General features: G+C 38.8%; 4 protein-coding genes and 1 pseudogene across 5 annotated transcripts; 4 read left to right on the top strand and 1 right to left on the bottom strand.

Moving 5' to 3' along the window:
- The first annotated feature begins 4,465 nt into the window (after positions 1-4,465).
- Positions 4,466-6,988, top strand: LOC141833435 (U-box domain-containing protein 17-like). Its single transcript, XM_074720882.1, has one exon. It carries the CDS (start codon positions 4,579-4,581, stop codon positions 6,775-6,777), a length of 2,199 nt encoding a protein of 732 aa, XP_074576983.1. The 5' UTR covers positions 4,466-4,578; the 3' UTR covers positions 6,778-6,988.
- Positions 6,989-10,736: 3,748 nt separating this feature from the next.
- LOC141833509 (uncharacterized) lies at positions 10,737-14,616 on the top strand. Of its 2 annotated transcripts, none has more exons than XM_074720974.1 (4): positions 10,737-10,849; positions 11,370-12,667; positions 13,332-13,787; positions 14,194-14,616. In XM_074720974.1, the coding sequence occupies exons 2-4, from the start codon at positions 11,543-11,545 to the stop codon at positions 14,488-14,490; spliced, it is 1,878 nt and encodes a 625-aa protein (XP_074577075.1). In that variant the 5' UTR covers positions 10,737-10,849; positions 11,370-11,542; the 3' UTR covers positions 14,491-14,616. The 2 variants fall into 2 exon arrangements, with proteins under 2 accessions (XP_074577075.1, XP_074577074.1); XM_074720973.1 differs by having other exon boundaries at positions 10,750-10,985.
- Positions 14,617-15,028: 412 nt separating this feature from the next.
- Positions 15,029-16,912, top strand: LOC141834012 (amino acid permease 8-like). Its single transcript, XM_074721478.1, has 7 exons — positions 15,029-15,122; positions 15,192-15,425; positions 15,487-15,580; positions 15,645-15,865; positions 15,941-16,080; positions 16,170-16,394; positions 16,487-16,912. Exons 1-7 carry the CDS (start codon positions 15,029-15,031, stop codon positions 16,910-16,912), a joined length of 1,434 nt encoding a protein of 477 aa, XP_074577579.1.
- A 619-nt stretch (positions 16,913-17,531) lies between these two features.
- Positions 17,532-19,659, top strand: LOC141834013 (uncharacterized). The gene has a single exon (XM_074721479.1). The coding sequence runs from the start codon at positions 17,532-17,534 to the stop codon at positions 19,647-19,649; it is 2,118 nt and encodes a 705-aa protein (XP_074577580.1). The 3' UTR covers positions 19,650-19,659.
- Positions 19,660-21,721: 2,062 nt separating this feature from the next.
- On the bottom strand, positions 21,722-23,497 carry LOC141833845 (protein IQ-DOMAIN 6-like; annotated as a pseudogene).
- Positions 23,498-26,510: the final 3,013 nt, after the last annotated feature.

A 26,510-nucleotide genomic window follows, 5' to 3' on the forward strand; every position in this document is an offset into this window, starting at 1 on the left:
AGATTCGACCCTTGCCCACTTCAGCAACTCTGTTCCATCATAACCAACTCAATTATACATATAGACTTTATTGTCATTGTCCATGTCTTCATTATCATCAGACTGTATGTAATGAAGCAAAAAAAATCATTTAATTGAGATATTTATTAATTATCTAATTATATGTCTATATCATTTTAAAAATCTTTTAATTTTTTTTAATAAATGTAATTTTAATTTTTCTCTCTTATAATATTTTTATTTTTTATTTTATTCATATTCATAAGTCTAGATATCCATCTTAATATTTTTAATTTTACAAATTTTTTATTAATATACTTGATTTATAGCTCAATTATGTAAATTTTTTTTCTAAATTTTAAAGATATTTTAAAATCAATGGAGCTTATACATTTATTCTATTGCCACAGACCTACATTTGGCTAAATTTAATATATAAATAAATAATTTCATTAAAAAGGTATGCTTTTTTATTTTGATTATTTTTTTATTTGATTAAAATTACCGCATATAAAGTATTATTATATTAAAATATTTTTTTATAATTCAGTTAAAATTTCTCTTTGCAAATTCACTTTAATATTATTATAGCAATATTATTCAAAATTATTATAACATGCAATAACTTTATTCAAAATTATTACAATATTATATAAGATTATTTAATTTAAAACTGCTACCTATGGAATAATTTTAATCAAATTTATTATAAGTACTTTTGATTAAATTATTTTATATCATAATAGTTTTAAATAAAATTAATATAAGTATAATATTTTTAATAAAATTACTATATAATATATAGTAGTAGTGTTGAGTGATGGTCATCCATCTTATAGATAATTTTTTTTATATAATAAATATAAGAGTATAAAATTGGAAGAGGAAAGAAAGCGGACTACCACCTCCCAACTTAACTTCGTAAATAATAATAAAATTTATAATTTTTTTCGCCTCCCATGTGATTTTTCTGACACCATCCATATGGAATTAAAAATATTTTGAAAAATGATAAGAGGTGATGATTTTATAACAAATATGATAATAAAGAAAGCACTTTATTTGACTATTTATATGATAAAAGATTTCACCTTCCTAATGTGTTTGAGGATGATGATTAAAACTAAATATTCAATTAAAATTAAATTAAATTGAATTAATTGAAATTGAATAAATTAAATTTTTTTGATATAATTAAATTGATCAAATTTTTAAATAAAAACCTAATAAACACATTAGGAAGGTCTCTTGCATATTAAACTAGCGCTCTTCCATCATACCTAATAATAGTAATAATTTAAATGCTATTTTAAAAATATTTAAGTAAATATATTTCATACATGAATTTTGCCAAATGATGCAAATGACTACGCAATCTCTCTATAACCATTTAATTTAATTTACATAAATATTACAATTAAGTTGACCTACCCAATTTGTTTAAGTCAAATCAATCCAATCGATACGCAATCAAACAATTGAAAAATATCTAAATTCCTTTCGCGTAATGTGTAGAAATATCCATCTATTTGATTTCTCACAAGCAAAAAACTAAAAAAAAGTTTCTTTATTTTTTTATCACAGTTAAAAAATATATTAATTTTAAACTATTAAAAAATTATTATGTTTTTTATCTCTGAATTATTTTTATTCTAATATTATTATAGTATTATTATAACAATCATAAAACGATAACTATACTAACTACCTTAATCATAATTGCTATATTAATACTAACATAATAATATTTTTAAGATAAAAATATTATAAAATATAGAAAAGCATTAAGGCAATATTTTTTTGCTTCAAAGACAATAAAATTAAAACAGCGTCTCTTATTTTCATTATTATCAAAAAAGATTTTACTTTTAAAAACGTTTAAAAGACATTCTATATATTAAAAATATCATTGTTATTACTTTTTGTAGCCTCTTTGACCAAATCCAACCTATTTAAACTTATTAAAAACTATTATAATATTAATTAAAATTCTTTAAATATTTATTAAAATTACTCTCATTAAAATAGTTTTGGATAAATATGCTATGAATAATATTAAATAAATATATTTATAAAATATAAGAGTTATTTTAATATTTTCAAAAATGAGATGGGGGGACAATGAAAACAGAAGGCGGACTGAAAATAGTAAGAAAATCAGTTTGAAAAAGATTTACTTTTCAAATAAAATAGGGCCAAAATTAAATAGACGTTCTATTTCCAAATAAAATCAAATGGATACCCTTCAATAATTTTATCCAAAAATACATGTTGATCTAGTGTTGTTGTAATAGTTATTAATTGTAGTATCTATCGGTAACTGTTACAACATATACAAACTATTCAGTAGTTACTACAACATATTTAAGATGAGTTTAGGATTTAGAATTTAGAATGTACACTATATAGAAGCTACCTAATAGTTGTTAAAACGTGTAAAAGCTACTAAGTAATTGATATAATGTGTACAAGTTACTCAGTAGTTGCTACAATATATTTAAGATGAGTTTAGGATTTAGAATTTAGGATGTACACTATATAGAAGCTACCTAATAGTTGTTAAAACGTGTAAAAGCTACTAAGTAATTGATATAATGTGTACAAGTTACTCACTAATTGCTACAATATATTTAAGATGAGTTTAGGATTTACAATTTAGAATGTACACTATATAGAAGCTACCTAGTAGTTGTTAAAACGTGTAAAAGCTACTAAGTAATTGATATAATGTGTACAAGTTACTCAGTAGCTGCTACAATATATTTAAGATGAGTTTAGGATTTAGAATTTAAAATGTACACTATATAGAAGCTACCTAGTAGTTGTTAAAACGTGTAAAAGCTACTAAGTAATTGATACAATGTGTATAAGTTACTCAGTAGTTGCTACAACGTGTTTAAGTTGAGTTTAAGATTTAGGATTTACATCATATATAAGTTACTTAGTAGTTGCTATAAGGTGTTTAGGGTGAGTTTAGGATTTATAACACGTACAAGTTACTTAATAACTGCTATAACATATAAAAGTTATCCAATAATTGCTACAACGTATTTAGGATGATTTTAGAATTTAGAGTATCTGAATAATATTATATCAAAATATTATTTACCAACTTTATCAAAATTATTTAAATGGATCAAAATCACTTTTAGAATAGTTGTAAAAACTTTTATGTAGCTGCTACAATCTTAACCCTCTAAACATGTTGTAACAGTTATTGAGTGGCTTTTATATATTGTAGTAATTATTCGATAATTTTTACACAGTGTAAATCTTAAATGTTAGAATCGAGAGAATTAATATGTCTCCACAATAATATGATATTGTCTTAGGTCTGATTTTATTTTTGAATACTACTTAAAAGACCTCAAACTAATAGAGATATCTTTCATCTTATAGACTCATGATATCTTTTATATATATTTGCAATGTGAAACTTTGATTGTAATACATCTAAACAAAAGACTACTATACTCCAATTGAGGTTACTTTTTTCATTACGTTTGGGCACACGCTTTATGTATACTACCTAGAGCACCACCTGTCTTGAAAATTCGGGAACTTCTTACTATTATTTCTATAGTTTGAATTTCTCTTACCTTCTTTATTTTTTCTAAAATTCCCTCATATGATTCTATATAGACCACGACTTTGATATCAATTGTTAGAACTCATAAAATTAATATATCTCTATAATATTATATTATTATCCACTTTAGACCTAAATACTCATTATTTTATTTTTAAATTTTAACTCAAAGATCATTTTTTAATGTATTTTTAATATAAAACTTTAATTATAATTTCAGTATTAAATTTTAAATTTCTTATAACAGCTCCTGAAAAATTTTTAAACGTTATAACAACTTATAAATAGCTACTAAGAATATCTATTTATGTTTCTCTTTTACTTTGACACGTCTTTTTTATTTTTTTTCTAATAAAAAAACCACAAACGATTATTGCGATTGGTCATCAGTTTGCTTTCGACAACGACTTGCTTTGTCTTCTTAGCTTTACCTTTTCTACCCGTCTCATTCAAACTATTCATAAATAATCATTACACTAAATCCACAAAATAATATTATTATTATTAATAATGAAAAAAATAATCCATTTTTTAAAATTCAAAATCGCGTTTTGACGTGGCTGCGATGCCGACCGTTGACTTCTCTCCCGGTCTACCAATCTCGGCCCGTGAATTCGTTCCCACCTTATCCCGCCGCCTGAAATGACCAAAGTACCCTCCTCGTACATACTGAATAGGAGGAGGCGAAGTGGGAAATTAGACGAGAATGCGAGTGAGATGACGGAACTGCACCTCAATAATGGAGCGGTGTGGAGCAGGAGCCGCCGCCCATGATCTCCCCGCTTGCTTTACCTAAATCGGGACGCGGAATTGATTTAATCGAGACCCGAATTATGTCGCGAACTGTTGGAAGTCAATAAAAGGGAAAGGAAAGAGGGCAGGGAAGAAATTTTTTCGATCCTCTCACGCCAACCATCCGCCGACGAAGAACCCTAATTGCGCCCGATCGAATCGTGGAATCTGATCGACGTGGGCGCGGGCGATCCTCCATGACCTCCCCCTTCGCGTTCCTCTCCGTGCGCCGCCGTCGGTTTCCCCTCGCCGGCGCGTTCTTCGCCCCGGGCGGCCTTTCTGGCGCCGCCCTAATCCACGCCCTCGTCGCCCTCTGCTCCGATGTCGTGGCCGCCGCCGGCCGCTGCGACTTTCGGTTCCAGCGGTACAACTCCCGGTCCCTCATCTGCAGGATCCGGGTTCTCGCCGCCCTTTTTGAATCCCTCAAGGAGTCCTTGGCTCCCACGGCTTCCTCTTCCCTCCCGCCGCGGTTTCCGGGCTCCGCGGTGCTCTGTCTCCGCGAGCTGTACATCTTTGTGTACCGCGCCAAGCTCTTGCTGGAATACTGCTCCCAGTCGAGTCGGCTCTGGCTTTTGCTGAGGAATCCACAGATCTCTGGGAATTTCCACGACATCGCCCAGGAGCTGGCCACCGCGCTCGACGTCCTCCCGCTCCACGGTCTCCGGCTCGCCGATGACGTCTGTGAGCTGATCGATCTCCTCCGTCTCCAGTGCAAGCGATCCAAGTTCTTTGTCGACCCCGACGATGAAGAGCTACGGTGTGAGATCCACTCTTTCTTGGCTCGATTTGAGACTGGCGAGGTGCCGGATCCAGCGGAGCTCCGGAACACGTTCGTCAATCGTCTGGGAATCCAGGATGCTGGAGTTTGCCGGACGGAGATTGAGTTTTTGGAGGAGCAGATGCTTAGTCAGGACGAAGACATCGATCTTTCGGTCGTAAGCGGAGTCATCGCGCTTACCCGGTATTGTAGATTCTTTCTGTTTGGGTTCCACGAGGTGGAAGTCGGTAAGCCTTTCGTCGATGTGTATAAATTCTCGCGGAAGCGACTGTTGAGTCAGGGGAGTAGCTTGCGCGAAGGAAGTAGTGATTTCTCCTTGACAATCCCAAAGGACTTTTGCTGCCCAATTTCGCTTGATCTGATGAAAGATCCGGTTGTTGTTTCCACTGGGCAAACCTATGATCGCTCCTCCATTACCCAATGGATTGAAGCCGGACATCGTAGTTGCCCTAATTCAGGCCAGACTCTTACTCATAACAGGCTTGTGCCAAACCGAGCCCTTAGAACCTTGATTTCTCAATGGTGTGCTGCTTATGGACTTCCGTATGAAACCCCTGATGGTTCTGGAGTTTCCATTGAGAGCATTACTGCAGCATGCGCCAGTAAGGCAGCTATTGAAGCCAACCGAATCACAGCGCTAATGCTGGTAGAGCAGTTATCAGCTGGTTCACAGGAAGTGAAGGCAGTTGCAGCCCGTGAACTTCGATTGATGGCAAAAACTGGGAAGGAGAATAGGGCTTTCATCGCAGAGGCTGGAGCAATCCCAGCTCTCTGCCAGCTTTTCCGGTCTACAAATCCAGTTGCTCAGGAGAATGCCCTGACTGCAATATTGAACATATCCATTCATGATGGAAACAAGAGAAAGATTATGGAGGAAGACGGTTGTTTGGAATTAATAGTTTATGTTCTGAGACATGGGTTAACTACCGAGGCGAGGGAGAATGCAGCTGCTACATTGTTCAGCCTTTCTGCTGTTCATGAATTCAAGCAGATGATCGTGGACGAGAAGGGTGCTGTTGCTGCACTAGCTGATTTACTGATGCAGGGAAGCCCAAGGGGAAAGAAAGATGCTGTGATGGCCTTGTTTAATCTTTCGACCCACCCTGAGAGCTGGTCCCGAATGTTGGATATGGGATCAGTTTCGGCATTGGTGGGAGCACTGAGAGATGAAATTGTTGCTGAGGAGGCTGCTGGAGCTCTGGCATTGCTTATGAGGCATCAGATTCTGGCACAGACAATTGGAATTGAGGACACTGTGATCACAAATTTGGTAGGGTTAATGAGAAGGGGAACCCCCAAGGCAAAGGAGAATGCAGTTGCAGCTTTGCAAGAGATGTGCAGACGTGGAGGATCAACTGTGACACAAAATGTGGCTAAGATGCCAATGCTTGGTAGTTTGATTCAGACCATCTTGTTAACTGGCACAAAGAGAGCGAGAAGGAAGGCTGCATTGCTTGTTAGGATGTGCCAGAGATGTGAATCAACAACAGCTGCGCATGGGAATGATTGGAATATAAATAGTACATTGGCAAGAACTAATTCCTTGAGGGGTTCAAATTACAGGAGTGGAGATGTGTCTGTCTCCATGTCCATGGCAATACAAGTACATGTGCTATGACCTTGATGTTCATTTTGCACTTGTCATGTACATCACTCCTGGTAAGTTTGTTGGGAAAAGATTCTTTTGTTTATGCTCGAGTGGATGAATTTATTGGGTAAAGATGAACCAATACTGTTTTACAGGACATGACGGGTGTAAATAATGGAGAAACTTCTTACATGTTTAGGTTTTGTAATGATTTGGTATATGCTTGCAAGGATTGGAATCAGTAGTCTGCATTCGTAGCTAAATCATGATCTTCATTCAGATTATCTCAAGTTTTTATTCAACCTCAAGATTAACGGCTGCAGGTTTATATTTGCTCTTCCCTTATATCTGTTCCCTTATAAAATAGCAAGAAGTCTAAAGCTAAAATCCAATGGTAAAGGACATTCTGAAAACTGTTCTTGTTTGGATTCTCGCCTTTCTAGAGACTATATGAGGAGGAAATATGTGAATGCAAATCCCAGGCAGTACTTTGATCTATGTTAGAAGATGTTCTTTTTGGTAGAAAAATCATCTTGTCAGGTAATCGGGAGCATTTACTCCTTGATGTTAAGAGGGTCTTATTTGGACTTGTGGGGACTAAAGGGGATGACTCTCTTGTTCTCTTAACAGTCACATTAACAGGGTGGAAACTTGCATTCATACTGCTTAAGCTTTTCTATGCCATATTAGTTTGCTATGAAATCTTTTCTTGTTATCAAAATCTAAGGCTTTTGATTGTCGACTTCACTTTGATGCTGATATTACTATTTATCAGATAGGTCTTCACACAACAAGGCAGATATCCTAATCAATTTGCCTTCCAACAACAGAGTGAAATCAGTTCTGCAGGCATTTCCAAATGTGCTATTGTTAGAAAGAATTATTAGCTTCTTGTTTGATTGGCCTTGCATTTGTTGTTTTCTTGTCGTGCACTCGCTTTTATCATTTTGTTGTCGAATTTATTTGCATCATCAAGTCCTTTGGTCTCCACTTATGATTATACTGATTCAGATTATTAGCCTAGTTTGTAGATTCTTGTCACATAACATATGCTGTTAGAAGTACGCAGAGGCAGAGCCTATGATCAGTTGCAATGCTTGAACAGTTACCAGTGGCCATATCAGTATCAGAGTCTCACAGAGTTTGTTACGTTTAAGAATTATGGCAATGGAGGCAGAGAAGTTCAACCCTGCTCTATCTAAAATGGGACTATGGGTATGTCTTTACTTGCACATCTCATGTGGTTTAAGATTGTTGGAATAGAATAGAGGATGGTTGGCAAACTGGCTATATTTTTATTGTTTGTAGAACTATTAGTGTTGGTACTCTTTCTAGATTCAACTAAATGGGCAAATGATCTTGAAAATAAGTTGAATAGCCTATTGAGAACTGAATCCATTATGGATCTGTGCGCTAAAAAAAGCTCTTATCAAGTGGTAAGCATGGAGACATATGCATTGCCTAAGATTTCGACTTTAAGTCCTCTTAGTAACATGTAGCTGTTGACTGAGGTGTTGTTTCGGCAGTAGACTCTTATCAACATAGTGGTACTATGTCTTTAAAAAATTCCTTAGGAGGTTTGCTGATATGGGGCCGTTTCGATGGTGGGACCGGTCACTATAAAAAGTTTACTCAATATGTGGAATCTGCCACCTTAGTGGTCCCACATGGTCGGTTCCACGATCATCTATGAGAAAGTAAATCGAGAAATTATTGGTCACGACAAAGAAGGATATTGCTCGACTTCATTGAGAATCAAAATTCCTTATCATATCATATAGACAACGATGATAATAATAACATTTGATCTCATAAATAATTAAGTCATCCTTAAACATAACTAGAAAAAAGAATCTGTCTGTAATATTTTTGAATTTTACTATGGTATATTTGTAAGAATTTTCGTCCTTTCAAAGGATGCTAAGGATATTTTTTTTGAATTTTACTATACAATCGTCCTTTCACATTGAAACTTTACTTTGCATCAAGCGTAGTCGGATTAAAATGATTAAACCACAAGAAGCTTTTTAGTGTTCTCAATTATATCTTCATGTTTTGGCTGGAGCATCATATCAGATTAAAATGATATATGGTGCCATCATGTGAGCAGTTAGTATAATTTTTTTAATTTTTTTATTTAGGTTTTAAGATTTAGAATATAATATTTAAATTAAATGAAGAAATTTTCAAATCTTATATATATTTTAGAGATTTTAGAGAATTTGACCGAGATGAATTTTTTATTTAAACATATTCAGATTTTGAATTTTCTATCACCACGCATGATGTCTGACGTGGATTAGAGTGTGACTCTTGTTTTTTAAGTAATTCTTGACTCTAGATGAAGGAATATTTCAAGTTTATCCATATTGCTTGAGAAAATTTTGATCGCGTCCTCTTATGTTTCAAGTATTTTAATTTGATCACTGTAATTATTAAATGTGTATCAATTTTTCTCAGGGAAGCAAATTAGTATCATCTCCATCTGGCCATGTTTAAAATTTTAAAAATAAATTTTTTGGCAATTTTTTTTTAAAAAAATGTGCCTTTTTTTATTCCCACCTTGAGAAATTTCCTTGATCCATTTAACTGGTATAATAATTTTAATTAAAACTATTATGTATAAAATTTTTTTTTATCAACGTAATCATGCCTTAAGTGGTTGAATTCCATATTAAATTTTGATGTTTATGTAAATGATTGCTTAGATATTATGTTATGATTTAATATGTATATTTGAGTTGTACGCACCTACTAGCTTAGAAGTCCAATAGAGATCAAAAAAGATTACACAAGACGAATAAGGAACAAGGAACCACATGATAAAAACACTGAGGTGAGGTTAGAGTTAATAGATGAGGAGCATTGAATACAACAAGCTCACAATACAAGTGAAGTATGAAAGATGACATGTGGAATAGAGAATTTAGTACATTTAAAAGACGATTAATTTGGCAAGAAAAGACTACAATAAGAAATTTGGATGAGCTGTTGATATGATAAAGTTGTGCTACAATGATCATAAGATGACCTAAATGTTACAAATGCCCTTAATTGATTTATGGTGGATTCCTGTTAACTCAAATAGTTATTGCTAGACTCAAACTAAAACAATATGAGGAACTAGTCAACTGATAGATGGATCTAGTTAACTAATCAATTAATAATAGTTGTCTCCAGGGATGTGGTGTAATGGTAAAACACTTAGAGAAATAAATAAAATGACAAAAATTAGAATTTTTATATTATAAGTTGTGTTTTGAATTTATTCAATGGACAAATTAGAAAGAAGATTATCTACCTCCTGAATTAATTAGGGATAACTAAATTATAAAAAAAAAAACAAAGGGCATCTCTAGTGATAAGAGTTATTATAGGAGTTTTTTTTATCCTTGCAATGTCACATCAATATCACATCAAATATAAAAAATTTCGTTCATCTTTTCACTATAAAAAAAATCTCTCAATAACCTTTTTATAGGTTCCACTTTTTTTTTAAAAAAATAATTTTGATTTTAAAAAAAATAAAAATGATCTCTCAAATATGAAAGCTATAAAAGGAGACAGATTTAAAGGTTAACAAAAATAGAATTGATTAGATTCTATTAAAGCTTCTCTTATGTACTTCTAATCTTTCTCTTATGATTCTTCTTGCACGTTGTAAGAGGTTTTTTTTCCATATTTTTTAAAAATATGAAAAAAATTAAAGTAAAATATGTTTTTATATTAATAATAATTAGGATTATTGGTCTGTTAATAATTAGGATTTAGGATTAGTGGCCGCTAATATTTTTTAAAAATATGAAAAAAATTAAAGTAAAATGTATTTTTTTATTATAATAATAATATCATAGGATTCGTTTCCCTGTTCGCAAGAACAGCCGTGTAGGCGTTTGATGGATGACTTTGACCGGTAAGTAGTAAAGAAACATTCTTCCCAAGGTGCCCCAGTAGCAGAGCAATAATGGATGGGATTTCAAAGAGGAAAGGGACGTAGCGTCGGCGACTTCCCCTCCGCCTCCACCTGTTCGATGCCCTTCTCCAATTTCGCTTTCCAGCGCATTCAGGGGGCGGCGGCCGAGGCCTTGGCAGCTGTCTACCGGTACGCGCTGTTTTTCGAAGCTTTTCCCTCTCTTTGGTTCTAAAAGACTCTACAAACTGTGTTTCACCCGATGATTGGGGAAAGACGGCTTTTTTTCAGCATTAGTATGGCTTTGTACTGTTCTCCTTGGAGAAAGGTGCGATTTTGATGCTCTATATGACTTTAATGGAAATATTTAGAAGATGATTCGAGTTGTTTTGGTTTTCGAATGGTTATTTTGTTTAAATTTCGTTGCTAATGCTAGTTGTTTGCTTAGATTACTCGTGGATTGAGGCGTCTGTGGCTCCCGTGATCCTTTTCTTAATGATTGATTGTACAAAGCTAATAAAGTTATTGTTTAGTATTTGATGCTGATTTATTTGATTTTGCTTCCTTTGTTTTTGATGCGAATTATCACTTTGATTGGTTTTACCTTTTTGTAAAATAAGATTCCTGAAAGGTCTATGAGAGGTGGGGATTGCTTCCCTCATTTCATTTTAGTTTTATTTTGTCTCACTGTGGTTGGATTCATCTGATGCAGGGAATGCTTGGAGCTACTGCTTTTATATTCTGAATAGTATTGGCTGGCAGGAAATTTTATATAATTTTAGAAGAAACTGGTGATCTCGAACTATTTCATTCCTTGGTTCCATGGAATTTCTAAGCTTTACTGCTAGAATTTGATTCACAAGGTGCTTTGCATGCTGGGAAGTAATGGAAGAAGAGGGAAGCTCTTGGTTGAGGAGGGCAAATTTCTCTCACACTGTTTTCCACAGGTTAGGTTCAGCTCACATGTCTTCAGTCCCTTTGTTTGTGCATCCTGAAAACCATCTGGAATCGAAGCCAAAAAGGATCACTGAAGCCTTAGAGTTGGCATCACTCTCACTGCCTGTTCGTCGAGGCACTGGAACAAAAGCAGCAAGTTCATTGTCTCATTCAATTAGTTTGCCATCATTGCTGCATGGTGGCCGTGAGCTAGAACTTAAATCAGAAGTGTCAAATTCAATTCCTGTAGCTTCAGATTCTCCTCGGAAAATTTATAAGCATTCTAGTTTCAAGTCAAAGGGGATAAGTAATTTACAGTCTTCTAGCCTCTCTTTTACTACCAATCGACAAACCCCGCTGGGTATGAAGAACTTAATTGCAGGATCTTCTGTGCCTATTTCTCCTCATGCTCAAGGTCCTAGATTGAAGCCAGGGGACTCAAATTCCAGCATGAATAAACCTTCAGTTGGGTTTCACCTGGATTCTGATTCTCAGAGTTATACCCAATTTTCTTTTAGGCAAGGGCAGAATTCTAAACCGAAGCAGAGGTCTGCTTCTCCTCTTCCTACAACCTACCTTTCAGATACCTTTAAGGAGGCAATGGCTAACAAGAAACGGTTCTCAACCCCACCACCTAGGAGGAAAGGGTCAGATAAGAATGTCTTAAGCAAATTGTTTTCCAAAGAAGGCCATTCTGGGGTTCATTCGCCAAGGCATGCAACAGACCATATGCTCATCTCCCCGAGGAATGGGACAGATAAGCATAATAGGAGCCGCAGGGATGCTTCATGGACTAGCTACTTTGAACATGGTGTTAGGAAGGTAAATGCTATAGAAACTTCTGAAGAATGGATGGTTGATTTATCCCAATTGTACCTTGGGGTTAGGTTTGCTTCCGGAGCTCATAGCAAGTTATATCATGGTATCTATAAAAATCAGCCTGTTGCAGTAAAGATCATTAGACAACCTGATGGCGATGATGACGAAAATGGCCTCATGGCTGCTCGTTTGGAGAAACAGTTCACAAGGGAAGTCACACTTCTTGCCCATCTTTATCATCGGAATGTGATAAAGGTACCAACTGATCTTATGTTGCGCCTTTATACAGGTTGCAGTTATTCCAACCCTAGAGAGTTGCTTGCCAAGTTCCTCTGAATCCAATTTTTGTTTTCATAGACAAATATGAATGATTTGCCTGCAACTATATGATTAGAATAAATGAATGCTTCTGGTAGCTATTGCAAAGATTCATGTTACAAGGAAAATAGGAAATCAAACACAACACACTGCAACTGCAATCTCATTATTTTTTGTTATTGTTGTTGTTTTATAATTGATCCTTAACATCACTATCCTTATTTTTTACTGTTAGTGTATCCTATGTAATTTGATAACCTCCGTAGTGTTTATATGCATCCTAGAACATTCGACAAATGCTGAGTTAATTCCCTGATAGTCCTATCATCTTTCATTCAGTGTATAATACTACTTTTCCTGCAAACATATGATTATAATGGTTGCATGCTTCTGGTTGATATTGCAGAGACTTCCAACTTTATAGGTAGCACTCATGTTGTCTTTTCGTCTAACGAAACTTGAGGGACAAATATAACAGGAAATGTAACTTATCCTTATCATAAACATCTTCTATCGCAGTGATAAAATAACATGGTTCATTAGAAAGAATTTTGTTAATGATAAGAGAATCGACTGATAGTTTATGTTTACTTTGATGCAGTTGATAGCAGCAAGTAAAAAACCACCAGTCTTTTGCATTATTACTGAATATCTCTCAGGAGGGTCCTTGAGAGCTTTTCTACACAAGCTCAAACAAAAACCTCTGCCTCTGCAGAAACTCATTGCATTTGCACTGGACATTGCCAGGGGAATGGAATATATCCACTCACAAGGAGTTATTCATCGCGATTTGAAACCTGAGAACATTCTTTTTGATCAAGATTATTGTGTAAAAATTGCAGACTTTGGAATAGCCTGTGAGGTAGCATACTGTGATACTTTGGCAGAGGATCCTGGAACATTTCGATGGATGGCACCGGAGATGATTAAACACAAGCCTTATGGGTCGAAGGTCGATGTTTACAGTTTTGGACTAGTCTTGTGGGAGATGCTGACTGGCAGGGTCCCTTACGAAGAAATGACTCCTATTCAGGCTGCTTTTGCAGTGGTCGATAAGGTATCTCAAGAATTCATGTCATTTTATAAGTTTTAATGCTTATTAATCATCTAAATAACTATTCATATGTTAGAATAAGATCTGTCAATTCCATATTTGTTCCTTCAGATTTCTTCTAGTTACCATTTGTGTTGTTTAAGATAGTATCATATTTTCTTGCTGTTTATGTTTCCTGGAGCTAAGTTATCACCAAACCATGCATACATTGTGTTCAGTTAGTTTCGCAAAACCGAGTATCATATTTTCTTGCTGTTTATGTTTCCTGGAGACTAAGTTATCACCAAACCATGCTTACATTGTGTTCAGTCAGTTTCGCAAAACCGAGTTCTCGATTAAGGGATATCCTTCCAATTGAGTTTTTCATCAACAAGCTCAACATGTAATGTGATAAATTAGCATTTTGCAGAACTTAAGACCTGCCGTGCCTCCCGAATGCCCTGCGGCTTTACGAGCATTAATCGAGCAATGCTGGACACTCCATTCAGACAAGAGACCCGACTTCTGGCAGATTGTGAAGGTCTTAGAACAGTTTGAATCTGCTCTTGCCCAAAATGGCACCCTCGACACCACCCCAAACATGAATTCCCAAGATCACCGGAATCGACTCCTTCAATGGATTCAAAAGCTCAAGCCAGCACATGCCAATGACTCGAGTACTCCGACGACTCCCAAACGTCTGCATTCGATGCCGAAACTTTTGTAGTTCTATCTGTTTTTGATTCTTGAAGTTGCTTTGGAACTGATAAGCTATCCTTTTCCTCTTGTTCATTCTCTGTTCATACACAAGTAAAGTAAATATCCTTCAATGCATCGTTGGTGTTTGATGAAATGACCAAGCCTACAATGATAGTATTATCGTTGACTAATGCAATCAGAGAAGCATTTTTTCAAGGTCAACGCCGCCAATTAAGCACGAAGAAGAATATAAACCACTGCGGTCTAAATTTAGAGATAATTTTTGTGGTGGATAAAATAAAATAAATTCAAATCATTAAGTCTATCCAGATTCTGACGAATCGGGTCAGAAAACAGAATGGTCGCCTCCGGCGCAGATATTGCATCCCGTGGCAGGCAACTGCAAGCGACAACGAATACCACCTTTCTAAATTAGGATATGTTTCCCTGGATAACCGGAAAGATCATCACTGATTTGCATTAGAAATACGCATCACTCGATCGATCGATCGATCTAAGCTAACAGGGGGAAAACAAATTAACACTCTCTTGGAGATCGGATGAGCATGGAGATTGAGATCCCCGTGAATGCAGCACGAAGAGACGCGGAGGCGGAGAGAGATGAGGCGCTGGACGACGACGGCCTGCCGAGGAGAACCGGTGAGTTAATGCAGTCGATCGATGCAAGTGCGTTCGTAGCATGCATGATCCACGTAAAGCAATTTACAGGAACTGTGTGGACGGCGAGCGCGCATATCATAACGGCGGTGATCGGCTCCGGCGTGCTATCCTTGGCATGGGCCATGGCTCAGCTCGGTTGGGCGGCTGGAAGCGTCGCGCTCGTTCTCTTCTCCGTCATCACGCTGTACACTTCCAGTCTCCTGGCGGACTGCTACAGGACTGGCGATCCCTGCTATGGCACCAGGAACTACACCTACATGGCCGCAGTCAAGTCTAATTTAGGTAATCGATCGTCCTTATCGAAATGCAGGAAGATGAGATGATCGTCCTTATCGAAATGCAGGTGGAACGAAGCTCTGGCTATGCGGGCTCTCGCAGTACGTAAACCTGTTCGGAGTTTCCATCGGTTACACCATAACAGCTTCCCTCAGCACGGCGTAAGCTCCGGTCGCATCTGAAAGCTCATTAATGGCTTAATTAGCGCTAGCTTCTCTCTCGCAGGGCCGTCGTCAAATCGAATTGCTACCATTGGAAAGGTCACGATGCAGATTGCAGTGTTCCCACCAGCCTCTACATGGTTGGGTTCGGCATATTCCAAATCGTGATGTCTCAACTCCAGAACCTGCACAAGGTGTGGTGGTTGTCCATCGTCGCAGCAGTGATGTCCTTCTGCTACTCTTTCGTTGCCGTAGGTCTTTCAGCAACAAGCGTCATCTCAGGTAGTATCGATACATCCCCAATATGGTAAAAATGCAGGGCTTTCGATCTGAATCAGTCGAGGTTTTTGCTCGAAACAGGGGATATCGGCGAGACGAGCATCACAGGTACAGTCGTCGGAGTGGACGTCACGGCGGCCGAGAAGATCTGGAAGTCGTTTCAGGCGCTCGGAAATATCGCCTTTGCCTACTCGTTTACGTTGGTCTTAATCGAGATCCAGGTTTTAATTCAGCTTTTCACTGCAAAAAACGATCGATCGTTTGCCAAAAACATAATATTTAACAATTCGATCGCTCTTCTCCTCCTTAGGACACCCTGCGATTTCCTGCAGAGAACAAAGTGATGAAGAGAGCAGCCGTCGTGGGTGTGACAGTAACCACCACCTTCTACATCCTCTGTGGTTGCCTCGGCTACCTTGCGTTCGGAAACCAAGCTCCAGGAAACATGCTAACCGGCTTCGGATTTTACGAGCCGTTCTGGTTGATCGACATTGCCAACATCTGCATCGTGGTGCATTTGCTCGGAGCTTATCAGGCAATTCTAGCTGTTTCTCTGCTATGTCAAAGCGTGCATTAATCATGAGCTGGAATTCATCTTCTTCCTCACTTCTCTGTCTTGCTCTGCAGCTGTTCAGCCAGCCACTGTTTGCAGTGATAGAACTACGGATCGCCCAGTGGTTTCCCAACTCAAAGATACTGAAGCACGAGTTTCCCATCGTGATCAACAGTTGCCGTGGCTTCACCGTCAACACTTTCAGACTGGCATGGAGGACTGGCTTCGTGATCACGAGCACGACTCTGGCCATCGTCATGCCCTTCTTCAACGAAGTCCTCGCGTTCCTGGGAGCTCTGGGGTTCTGGCCGCTCACGGTGTACTTTCCGATCGAGATGTACATCGCTCAGAAACGTGTCGCGAGGTTTTCCACCGAGTGGGTGTTCTTGAAATGCTTGAGCTTCGTCTGCTTCCTCATCTCCTTCATCGCGGCCTGTGCTGCCATTCAAGGCGTGATCGTATCGTTAAAACACGTCACGCCATTCGATTCGAGATTGTAACAAGCACCAGTCCTGTGGTTCCTTTTGGAAGATTTCTTCACGTCAAGAACAGCTTGACTAAAACTAGATCTTATATTTTTGCAAGTATTTCGTATGTTTGAATGTTGTCCAACAGTTTTTTCAGACAAGTTCAACAAAACCGGTGTTTATACCAATTCAACGTTTGAAAGTCTTAGATTTGCAGGTGCCATTGACAGTTGACAACTTCCGGTTTTACTCGTTCAAACGTCAACGCGTCCAACCATCTGTATAAATAGATTTCATCCATCTCTCCTTGCCCTATCACACAAAATCCGACATCCAAGATTCCGTATCTAGCAGCCAGATTCGAGATCGATCCACTAAAACATAAAGTTTGATTAGAATTCAGCAGCCCCCACGGGCGGGAGCAGCTGGTCAGGGCATGGGAGCTTGCAGCATGAGGTAGGCGGTTCGAAGGCTCATGGTGCACATGCGATAACATCAAAATGTGTCATGTTTCCAAATCCTTCAACCACTATGCCCTGGTCAGTCCCGCATTCACCGTGATTTACCTCCTCACAAATGGTCGGGGGGCCGATCGTGTGGGGCCGCTAGGTTGGCGGATTCCAACCTTTTGCAGCTTGATTAGAATTCAGCAATGTCGGCCCTGCAAGCCCGAAGCCTCTTCCTCCCTTCTTCTTCTTCAACCTCGAGCCGACGCTGCAGTGTCCGAAATCTTCTCCGAGTTCCCACCGATCTTCGGGGTCTGCCCAAGCTTCCACAAATGACGAAGCAGCGAGAAGATCCAATTGAGACCGGTAACAGACAATCGCCGGCACCAGCAATGACCGACGAGCTCGCGATCAGGAAGATGTATGCCGTACTAGAAGCAATCGCGGACCGAGCGGAGATGCACGCCATCATCGGAGAGCAGAGGAATAACTGGAACCATCTGTTCACCAACGCCGTCAATTCCATCACCCTCTCCGCCTCCTTGATGGCGGGTATCGCCTCCATCCCGGCCGCCGGCGAGCCTCTAGCCTTCAAGCTGTCGTCGGCGATCCTGTTCACGGCCGCCACAGGGATCATGATGATTACGAGCAAGATTCAGCCGTCGCAGTTAGCCGAGGAGCAAAGAAACGCGACGCGCCTGTGGAAGCAGTTGGGGAGGGCTATTGAAACCGATCTCGGTCACAGATCTCCGACCGACTGCGACGTCGAGGAGGCAGTAGAGAAAATGCTGGCCCTCGAGAAGGCCTACCCGCTTCCCCTGCTCCCCGGGATGCTCGAGAAGTTCCCGGCGGTCGTCGAGCCCACTCGATGGTGGCCTAAAATTCAACCGAGGAAATTCCGAGCAGGAAACGGCAGCAACGGGTGGAGCAAAGAACTAGAAGAGGAGCTGAGGGGAGCACTTAGAGTCCTAAAGGTAAAAGACGAGGAAGAGTACACGAAGCTGAGCAACTTGGCGTTGAACGTGAACAAGGCCTTGGCCACGGCCGGGCCTCTCCTCGCCGGCGCCGCCGCGATAAGCTCCAGCCTGATGGGTTCCCCTGCGCTCGGCCCAGCGCCGGCATTTGTGAGCGTCGTCGGGGGCGTGCTCGCGGCGACGGCGAACACGTTGGAGCACGGGGGGCAAGTGGGGATGGTGTTCGAGCTGTTCCGCAACTGCGCAGGGTTCTACCGGAGGTTGCGGGAGGAGATCGAGAGCAACCTGGAGGAGGAAGAACTGGATGCACCAGCAATGACCGACGAGCTCGCGATCAGGAAGATGTATGCCGTACTAGAAGCAATCGCGGACCGAGCGGAGATGCACGCCATCATCGGAGAGCAGAGGAATAACTGGAACCATCTGTTCACCAACGCCGTCAATTCCATCACCCTCTCCGCCTCCTTGATGGCGGGTATCGCCTCCATCCCGGCCGCCGGCGAGCCTCTAGCCTTCAAGCTGTCGTCGGCGATCCTGTTCACGGCCGCCACAGGGATCATGATGATTACGAGCAAGATTCAGCCGTCGCAGTTAGCCGAGGAGCAAAGAAACGCGACGCGCCTGTGGAAGCAGTTGGGGAGGGCTATTGAAACCGATCTCGGTCACAGATCTCCGACCGACTGCGACGTCGAGGAGGCAGTAGAGAAAATGCTGGCCCTCGAGAAGGCCTACCCGCTTCCCCTGCTCCCCGGGATGCTCGAGAAGTTCCCGGCGGTCGTCGAGCCCACTCGATGGTGGCCTAAAATTCAACCGAGGAAATTCCGAGCAGGAAACGGCAGCAACGGGTGGAGCAAAGAACTAGAAGAGGAGCTGAGGGGAGCACTTAGAGTCCTAAAGGTAAAAGACGAGGAAGAGTACACGAAGCTGAGCAACTTGGCGTTGAACGTGAACAAGGCCTTGGCCACGGCCGGGCCTCTCCTCGCCGGCGCCGCCGCGATAAGCTCCAGCCTGATGGGTTCCCCTGCGCTCGGCCCAGCGCCGGCATTTGTGAGCGTCGTCGGGGGCGTGCTCGCGGCGACGGCGAACACGTTGGAGCACGGGGGGCAAGTGGGGATGGTGTTCGAGCTGTTCCGCAACTGCGCAGGGTTCTACCGGAGGTTGCGGGAGGAGATCGAGAGCAACCTGGAGGAGGAAGAACTGGAGAGGAGGGAGAACGGGGAGGTGTTTGAGATGAAGATGGCGCTGCAGTTGGGAAGAAGCGTGTCGGAGCTCAGAGAACTTGCCGCCTACGCGTCTCCTTCGCGCAAAGATGAAGAAGACGTCAAGGAGTGCGCGGGGAAGCTGTTCTGAGCTTTCGATCGAGCAAACACTGCACTGTTCATACGTTGATGCTAAAACATGTACAGAGAAACAATTGTTTGATTCATTCTTTGCTTGATCGGTATTAATATCTTAAATTCTTTGTGAAATTTATTCATTGAATATATATCTGAAAGAATCATCAGCATTTTCTTGAAATCCATTTGACACTTTCTACTTGAATGATTGCAGTGATACATCTAACAATCAAACTTATTGATGATCTTAATTATACTTTAATCAATGTATTATTAGTTGACTCTTGTGTCTTAACATACCCTCCAATTTTAGTTTTTACCTCTATATAGATTATTTTGAATTTTTAAAGTTTATATAATTTTAAATAAATTTGATATAAATTTACTGTTGGACTTACGTATATCATATTTTACTTAACAACAATATCAATATATTCCTCAAACTCTTTCGATTCAAATTATGTCTAAAATTTGAACACTTTAGGAACATTAGTGAGTTTTTGTCCAATTTCAATAATAGGCTTAGCTAAATTCAAATTAATTCCAATTAGAACCACTACACTTCTAGTAACTTGTTGAGTTTGATCGTGCCTTCCACCCGAGTTTTTAAAATTTATTCAACTTTGAGTAAATTTAGCACAAACTTACTGTTAGACTTAAATATATCATATTCACTGAACAATAATATCAATATGTTCTTAAAACTCCCCTGACTCAAACATGTCCAAAATTTTAAAATTTAAATATTGTATGATCATTAATAAGTTTTAGTCAAAAGTCATTAATGACTTTAAGAACATCAAAATCAATCCAAACCAAGATTGATGCATTCTTAGACATCTATGAGTCTCATTTAGCCCTCAAATCTTAATTTCACAATTTATATGACATGATGTGAGCTTTTTTAAATTTAGACAGTTGTAAGTAATTTTGACACAAAATCATTAGATATATCATATTCATTCAACAATAACACCAATATGTTCCTAAAACTCTCTTGACTCTGATTAAATTAAAATTTTTAAAATCAAAATATTATATAACCATAAGTGAATTTTGATCAAAACTCATTATGATCGTACAGTGTATAACCAGAAGTGACTTAAGCAATTTTTAAGAGCGCATTGGTACTTAATTTGGATTGATTCTAATGTAGTTAAGGTCATAAGTGAATTTTGATAAAAATTCACTTATAATCGTACAGTGTATAAATTTTAAAATTTTTAATATGGTCAAAATCAAAAGAGTCTTAGAAACACATTACTATTGCTATTGAGTAAATATGATAGATTTAAATGTGATAGTAAATTGTATTGAAATTATATTAAATTGTCTAATTTTAACAATCCACACCATATTATTTAGATCGTGCAATTAATATTTAAGGGTGGTATAATGAAACTTAAAATATTCTTAAGAGTACATTGATTTTAATTTGAATTAATTTAGATGCATATAAGGCCAACTAATTTTAGTTAAAATTTATCGATGATCTTAAATTTATTAAATTCTATTTAAATCAAGATCGTTATATTCTCCAGAAATTCTTCTAAAATGTAATTATGTCTTTTAATTTTGCAAGATTTTAAGAAATTTTAATTTGAAAAATGATATTTAGCAGAAAAATCTAAAATGAATGGAACATGACACTCACAGACAATGGATCCCACTGACATGAGTGGGATCCACTGTATAGTATCATGTTTAATTCATTGGATTTTTCATGTTAAATATTATTTCCCTTTTAATTTTTTGAGAGAGAGAGAATGTGACTTATTTTGTATACAATATGATTCATTTTTAAAAATTCTTCTAAAATGTGCTTGAGCGTTGTAGATTATTTATATATACGCGATTAAATGTCCTTTTTTTTAAAACGTGTCCAAGAAATTATTTATTTTTCAGAAATGGACAAATTGTCGCATTACCAGAGGCAGTACTCAGACTTTTAAATCTTTCCAACTACCTTGAACAATGGCGCGGTCAAAGTCACGTCAATCTCTAACACCAGAAAAAATTTACTCAGAATTCTGATAATCACATCGCAGCAAGCAGTGGAGGCACACACACCAAACCAAACACCAAGACTGTCCAAGAAAACGGGAAGGAATCTAAGATACACAACAATGCATGCAGCATGCTTCTTCTTCTTCTATCTATGGAAGTGGGTTTGGATTCAGACACTCGTTGCTCTTCTTCATGTCCATGCTCGAGGTCTTCCTATGGCAGTGATCGTCCACAGAGGAGCCCCCCAGCCTCGTCTTCTGCTTCGCCTTGGTCGACTCAGTCAGGCCCATGAAGCCTGGCCGGTCCGGAGCTAAAACAGTGCTGTTCGAGATCGGCGTCGAAACGCACACGGACGACGGCGACGAGCTCCCGTTGTAGCAGTTGTCCGTGCTCGGGGAGGAAACAGACCGAGTTTTGCAGCTTTGGTGGTTCGAGTTGGCCGCCGCCGGTGGAGGAGGAGGAGGAGGAGGTCGAACTGAAATCCTCGTGCTGATATTGTTTTTCTTCACCTTCACTGGGTTGTTGGCGCCATAAACGCACTCATCTTTCAATTCGATTTCGGAGAGATCGGTCGGGATCTTGCGATCCAGCAATCTGTTCTCCCAGGGCCTCGCAGCCATCCACCTTTCTAGCCAACTCCAGTTTCCGCTGCTCTTGTCCATGGAATGATGCTTAGCAGTTCTGATTTGCTTTGGCCGCTGCAAAAGGAAATGCATGCGAGAATGAAACTACAAGAAAGGAAGAACTGGCAGTAATGTTTGGAATTGGAGCATTGGAACCTGTTGAGAAAGGGCATAAGCAATAGCCCGTTCCCTCTTCGCAGCTCCTTCTTGCTTCATCTGCAACTTCGATCTTACTTCTTCCAGTGTGCCTGGACTGTCACACCATCCTCCCTAAATCGCAATGTGTTCGAGATCAGATTTAGTAATGAGATCTAAGAGAAGATTAATCGGGAATATGGCATCCATCCGTGCACCTCTGCTTCCTTGAGAAGATCGAGCTTGTCCCTGCGGGCGTCGAGCAGGCGCTGCACGGCCTGGCCTTGGGAAGACATGCGCACGCGGCGCGCCCGGACGCGCGCCTGCACTCGGACCAGCGCCTGCATGCACCGCAGAGTCACCGCCGCCTGCTTCCTCACCTGCCGGCCGCGCACGATGGCCTGAAGCCTCACTATCCCCCTCAGCGCCCGCCGAGCCCGCCGCGCCTTTTCGGTGGACAAAGCAACGGCAAAGCTCTCATTTTTGTTCCTTTTTCCTACCGTAAGCGTAGCAAACAACACAAAGATCGCACTTTTACTTTACCAGGAACGCGCGGAAGGCGGTCTGGATGCGGATGGCCGCCCGCTCCTGCCGGACCACCCGGAGGTCCCTCGGCGGAACGCGGACGGCGGCGTTAGCGTCGGAGGAAGTGTCCGGAGCCTCGGACGCCGCCGGCCGGCGGCGGCCTCCCCTCGAGCCCTGGCGCAGAGGAAGGTGGTCCCAGGAGGAGCTCCTCCACAGCTTCTTCCACACCCCGCTCTTTCGATTCCTCCCATCCTTTTCCTTGGAGCAAGCAGGAAGAAGAACAAGTTCAGCAGCCGAAAGAAAGATCAAACAAAGAGGATGAATAAATTTTTTTAAAAAAGAGAAAAAAAATTACAGAGCTATCTTCTTCTTCTTCTTGTTTCCTGAGTCCTACTATGAAGGACTTCATCCACTTCCTTGAACCGCCCATCCCTTCACAAATTCCCACTCCTCGCAGCAGAGCAGATTGAGAGGGAGGGAGAATGGTGTGTTCAAATTCAAATGAGAAGGTGAGAAGATGATTTTAGAAAGAGGAAAGCGGAGGCAGAGAGGAATCCAATAAATGTTGCATCGTGAATGCAGGATGCCGCTGTTTTTTGTCGGGAAACGAGGCGCAATTCACTGTTATTAGTTGTGGTCAATTCCCTTGGGGCTTTCTTCTTTCTCCTCTGCGCAGAAGGCGCCAAGTGTTCTTTTCGATGCCTTTTTGTGTTTTCAGGAATGGCAGCGAGCAGACTGGACTGGACTGGGAGAGCAATGGATTAGAATATAATCGCTTGGCAGTGAATCATGGCCCTGCCTCACAATGCCACAGGCCTGCCTGCCTCAGACTGGAAAATACAAAAATATAAAAAAGAAATAAATTGTTTTATTTGTAGAGCAATTTTAGTATATATATATATTTATTTATTTATTTTATTAAATACATAAAATATAATATTTTTATAATTTTATAATCTTAAGTTATTTAGAATAGGTTAATATATATATATAAAAGATTTATATATTAAATAAAAAAAAGTTATTTGTCACAATAGATTTCAGTCACAGATTTATAACGGGAATCTGCACCGTTCGATTTTAAAGTTAAAATTAAATCCAGGCCGTAGATTGAATCGGTGATTTACTTTAGGGTTTAGAATTTAGGATTTAGGGTTTAGGGTTTAGGATTTAAGATTTAGGGTTTATGATTTAGAGTTTAGGATTTAGGGTTTAGGGGTTTAGCGATCAGCCGTTGATTTTAAAAACTAACGGTCCAGATTTCCGTCATAAATTTATGACGGGAGTCTATTACGACCAGGATCTCAACTGTATTAAATAATAATTTTATGTACAACAACATTATTAATTGACTTTGATAAAAAAAATTATGAGTGTCAAAAATGGACTCGATCCATCCGTCAAACCGACTCATTTGAAAAAATTATATTAGAATTGAGGATTTTCGAGTTTGAATTCGAGTTTAGAATGAGGATTTTGAATTGGATTATATAAGTTCAAATTTAGAATTTCAAATTGAATTTTTCAAGTTGAATTCAAATTAAGTTTTCAATAATATTTTATTTTAATTCCATTTGAATTCATATGAACCATTTGAATTGACACCTTTAATACAAATATCTAACTCGATAAATATTTTAATAAATATTGGATAAGAAAATAAATAAATATGAATACAGTAAACTGGTGCAACTTGGATCATTTACCCCCTGAAAAGAAGCACCCAATTTTAAAACTGATTATAACGTTTGAATTTAAATATTCAAATTATGCACCATATTTTATATTTCACTAAAGAACATAATTTTTTTCTTCAAATGTTTTTACACCCATTATTGCCCTAAATCAAATAAAAATTTATTGATTTTACTCGAATTGAATAATTAAAAATAAAATGAAGAAGAGTATTATCTCAATTTCAACAAAATTCAAATCTTTATCTTTTCTTTAACTATATTTCATTGTAACCAACTTAATTATATCTCAAGAGTAATTTTCTTTTATTTCTACGTCATGACACTCTTGATGATTTGAAATTTTCGTTTAATCATTTTTGCCAACAGTAACTCAAAACATTTAAAGTATCAATTAATTTTGAATAAAAATTATCGATAGACTTTCATAATTAGATAATTTCATTCATAATTTTCTCCTGAATTTAACTATGATTGTGATTTCTTTTTAGCGATGAATGAGTTTTGAGAAAACTCAAAAATAAATTTTTTAAAGTCATCGACAACTTTTCGTTAAATTTTTAAAAAAATATGAGTAAATTTAGGGGTATTAGAAATGTAATGGTGTTAATTTTAAATAAATTTAAAATTATTAATGATTTTTCGTTCCAAATATACGTATTAATTAGATCGTAAAAAATTAGATATTTGAATTATAAAAAATAAATAAATAAAGTTTGAAAATGGTAATCATGAGGGACGGAATTGGATAATTGCTCATGAAGCTTCCACAAAACGGAGGAAATGGAAAGCAATAGACGGAAAAGGGCTGCCATAGCGCCATGAAACCCCGCAGAGGTGATGCGAGAACGAGAGAGGGAAAGGAAGAGCGATCGCAGTTATCTGCAGAGACTTACCATCTCTTTGCTTGCAGGAAAAGGGAAGAGGAATGCCGAGATACACCTGCCGCCTCCGCCTGCTAGGTTGTTCCCTAACTATCCTTCGCAGTCGTCGACGTCTTCCACTCCTCTCCCCCCGCCTTCCATGCCCAGGAAGCCCTTCCTTCGCCGCATCTTGCCGCTTGTCCTTGTAGGCTGTACAGGTCCGCTCTTGATCCCTCCTTGTGTGTTTTGTGTACCCGCATGCAGGTCTGCAATTTTTTGGATCCTTTAATTGATCCGGTGTGATTGCTTTCTAAGGGAATTTTTCTAGGGTTTTGTTAAATTAGTGAGATTCTGGCAGTCTGCTTCGAATGACGTAGTTGATTGTAATTGACCTCGGAGTTAGCGAAGATCCATATGCATTTTGTTCTAGTTTGCACCATGTCGTTTGTGCTACACGTTGATTCAGCTGAAGCTACGCACACGTTTGCCATTGCAAATTTGTTTGATGATGCATACTATCCTACTAGGTGCTTCGTAAAATTTCAGACTTGAGGCAATGCTGGTTGGGAATTCAGATCCAGGTGGCACCTTGTGCTGCTTCATTAGAAGAGAAGCGTAGATAGAAAAGAGAGATAGGTTCTCTTGTCGGATGTAGTTTAAGAGGACTGGGGGATAATGTTCAAAAAGCAGTTTTCTTCTTGATTAATTTTCTCTTTTGTCTTTGTATATGTTGGTTTGCCAATTTGAGTTGATTACTGTTTTTTCACGACCAGCCAATTCCCTATAGTATCGCATAGTTGGATACAGGTTTTGAGGATACTGTCCTTCACAAGCTTAAAACTGAAAATGACCTGTGACAGTCTGTTGAACTATTTCAAATATACCTAATTCTACATGCCAACCTAAAGAAGAAGAAATTAGAAAGTTAAAAATGCAACTTTAATGTGCTAAAAGACTTTCAAATCCTTAAGTCTATCCTCAAGATGCAACTGGTCAGTTACATAAGAAGTAAAATGAAATTATATAG

Source organism: Curcuma longa, chromosome 8 (genome assembly GCF_044706935.1).
Source record: "Curcuma longa cultivar G26 ecotype Majalengka, Jawa Barat chromosome 8, ITB_CL_G26_1.1, whole genome shotgun sequence".
NCBI lineage: Eukaryota > Viridiplantae > Streptophyta > Magnoliopsida > Zingiberales > Zingiberaceae > Curcuma > Curcuma longa.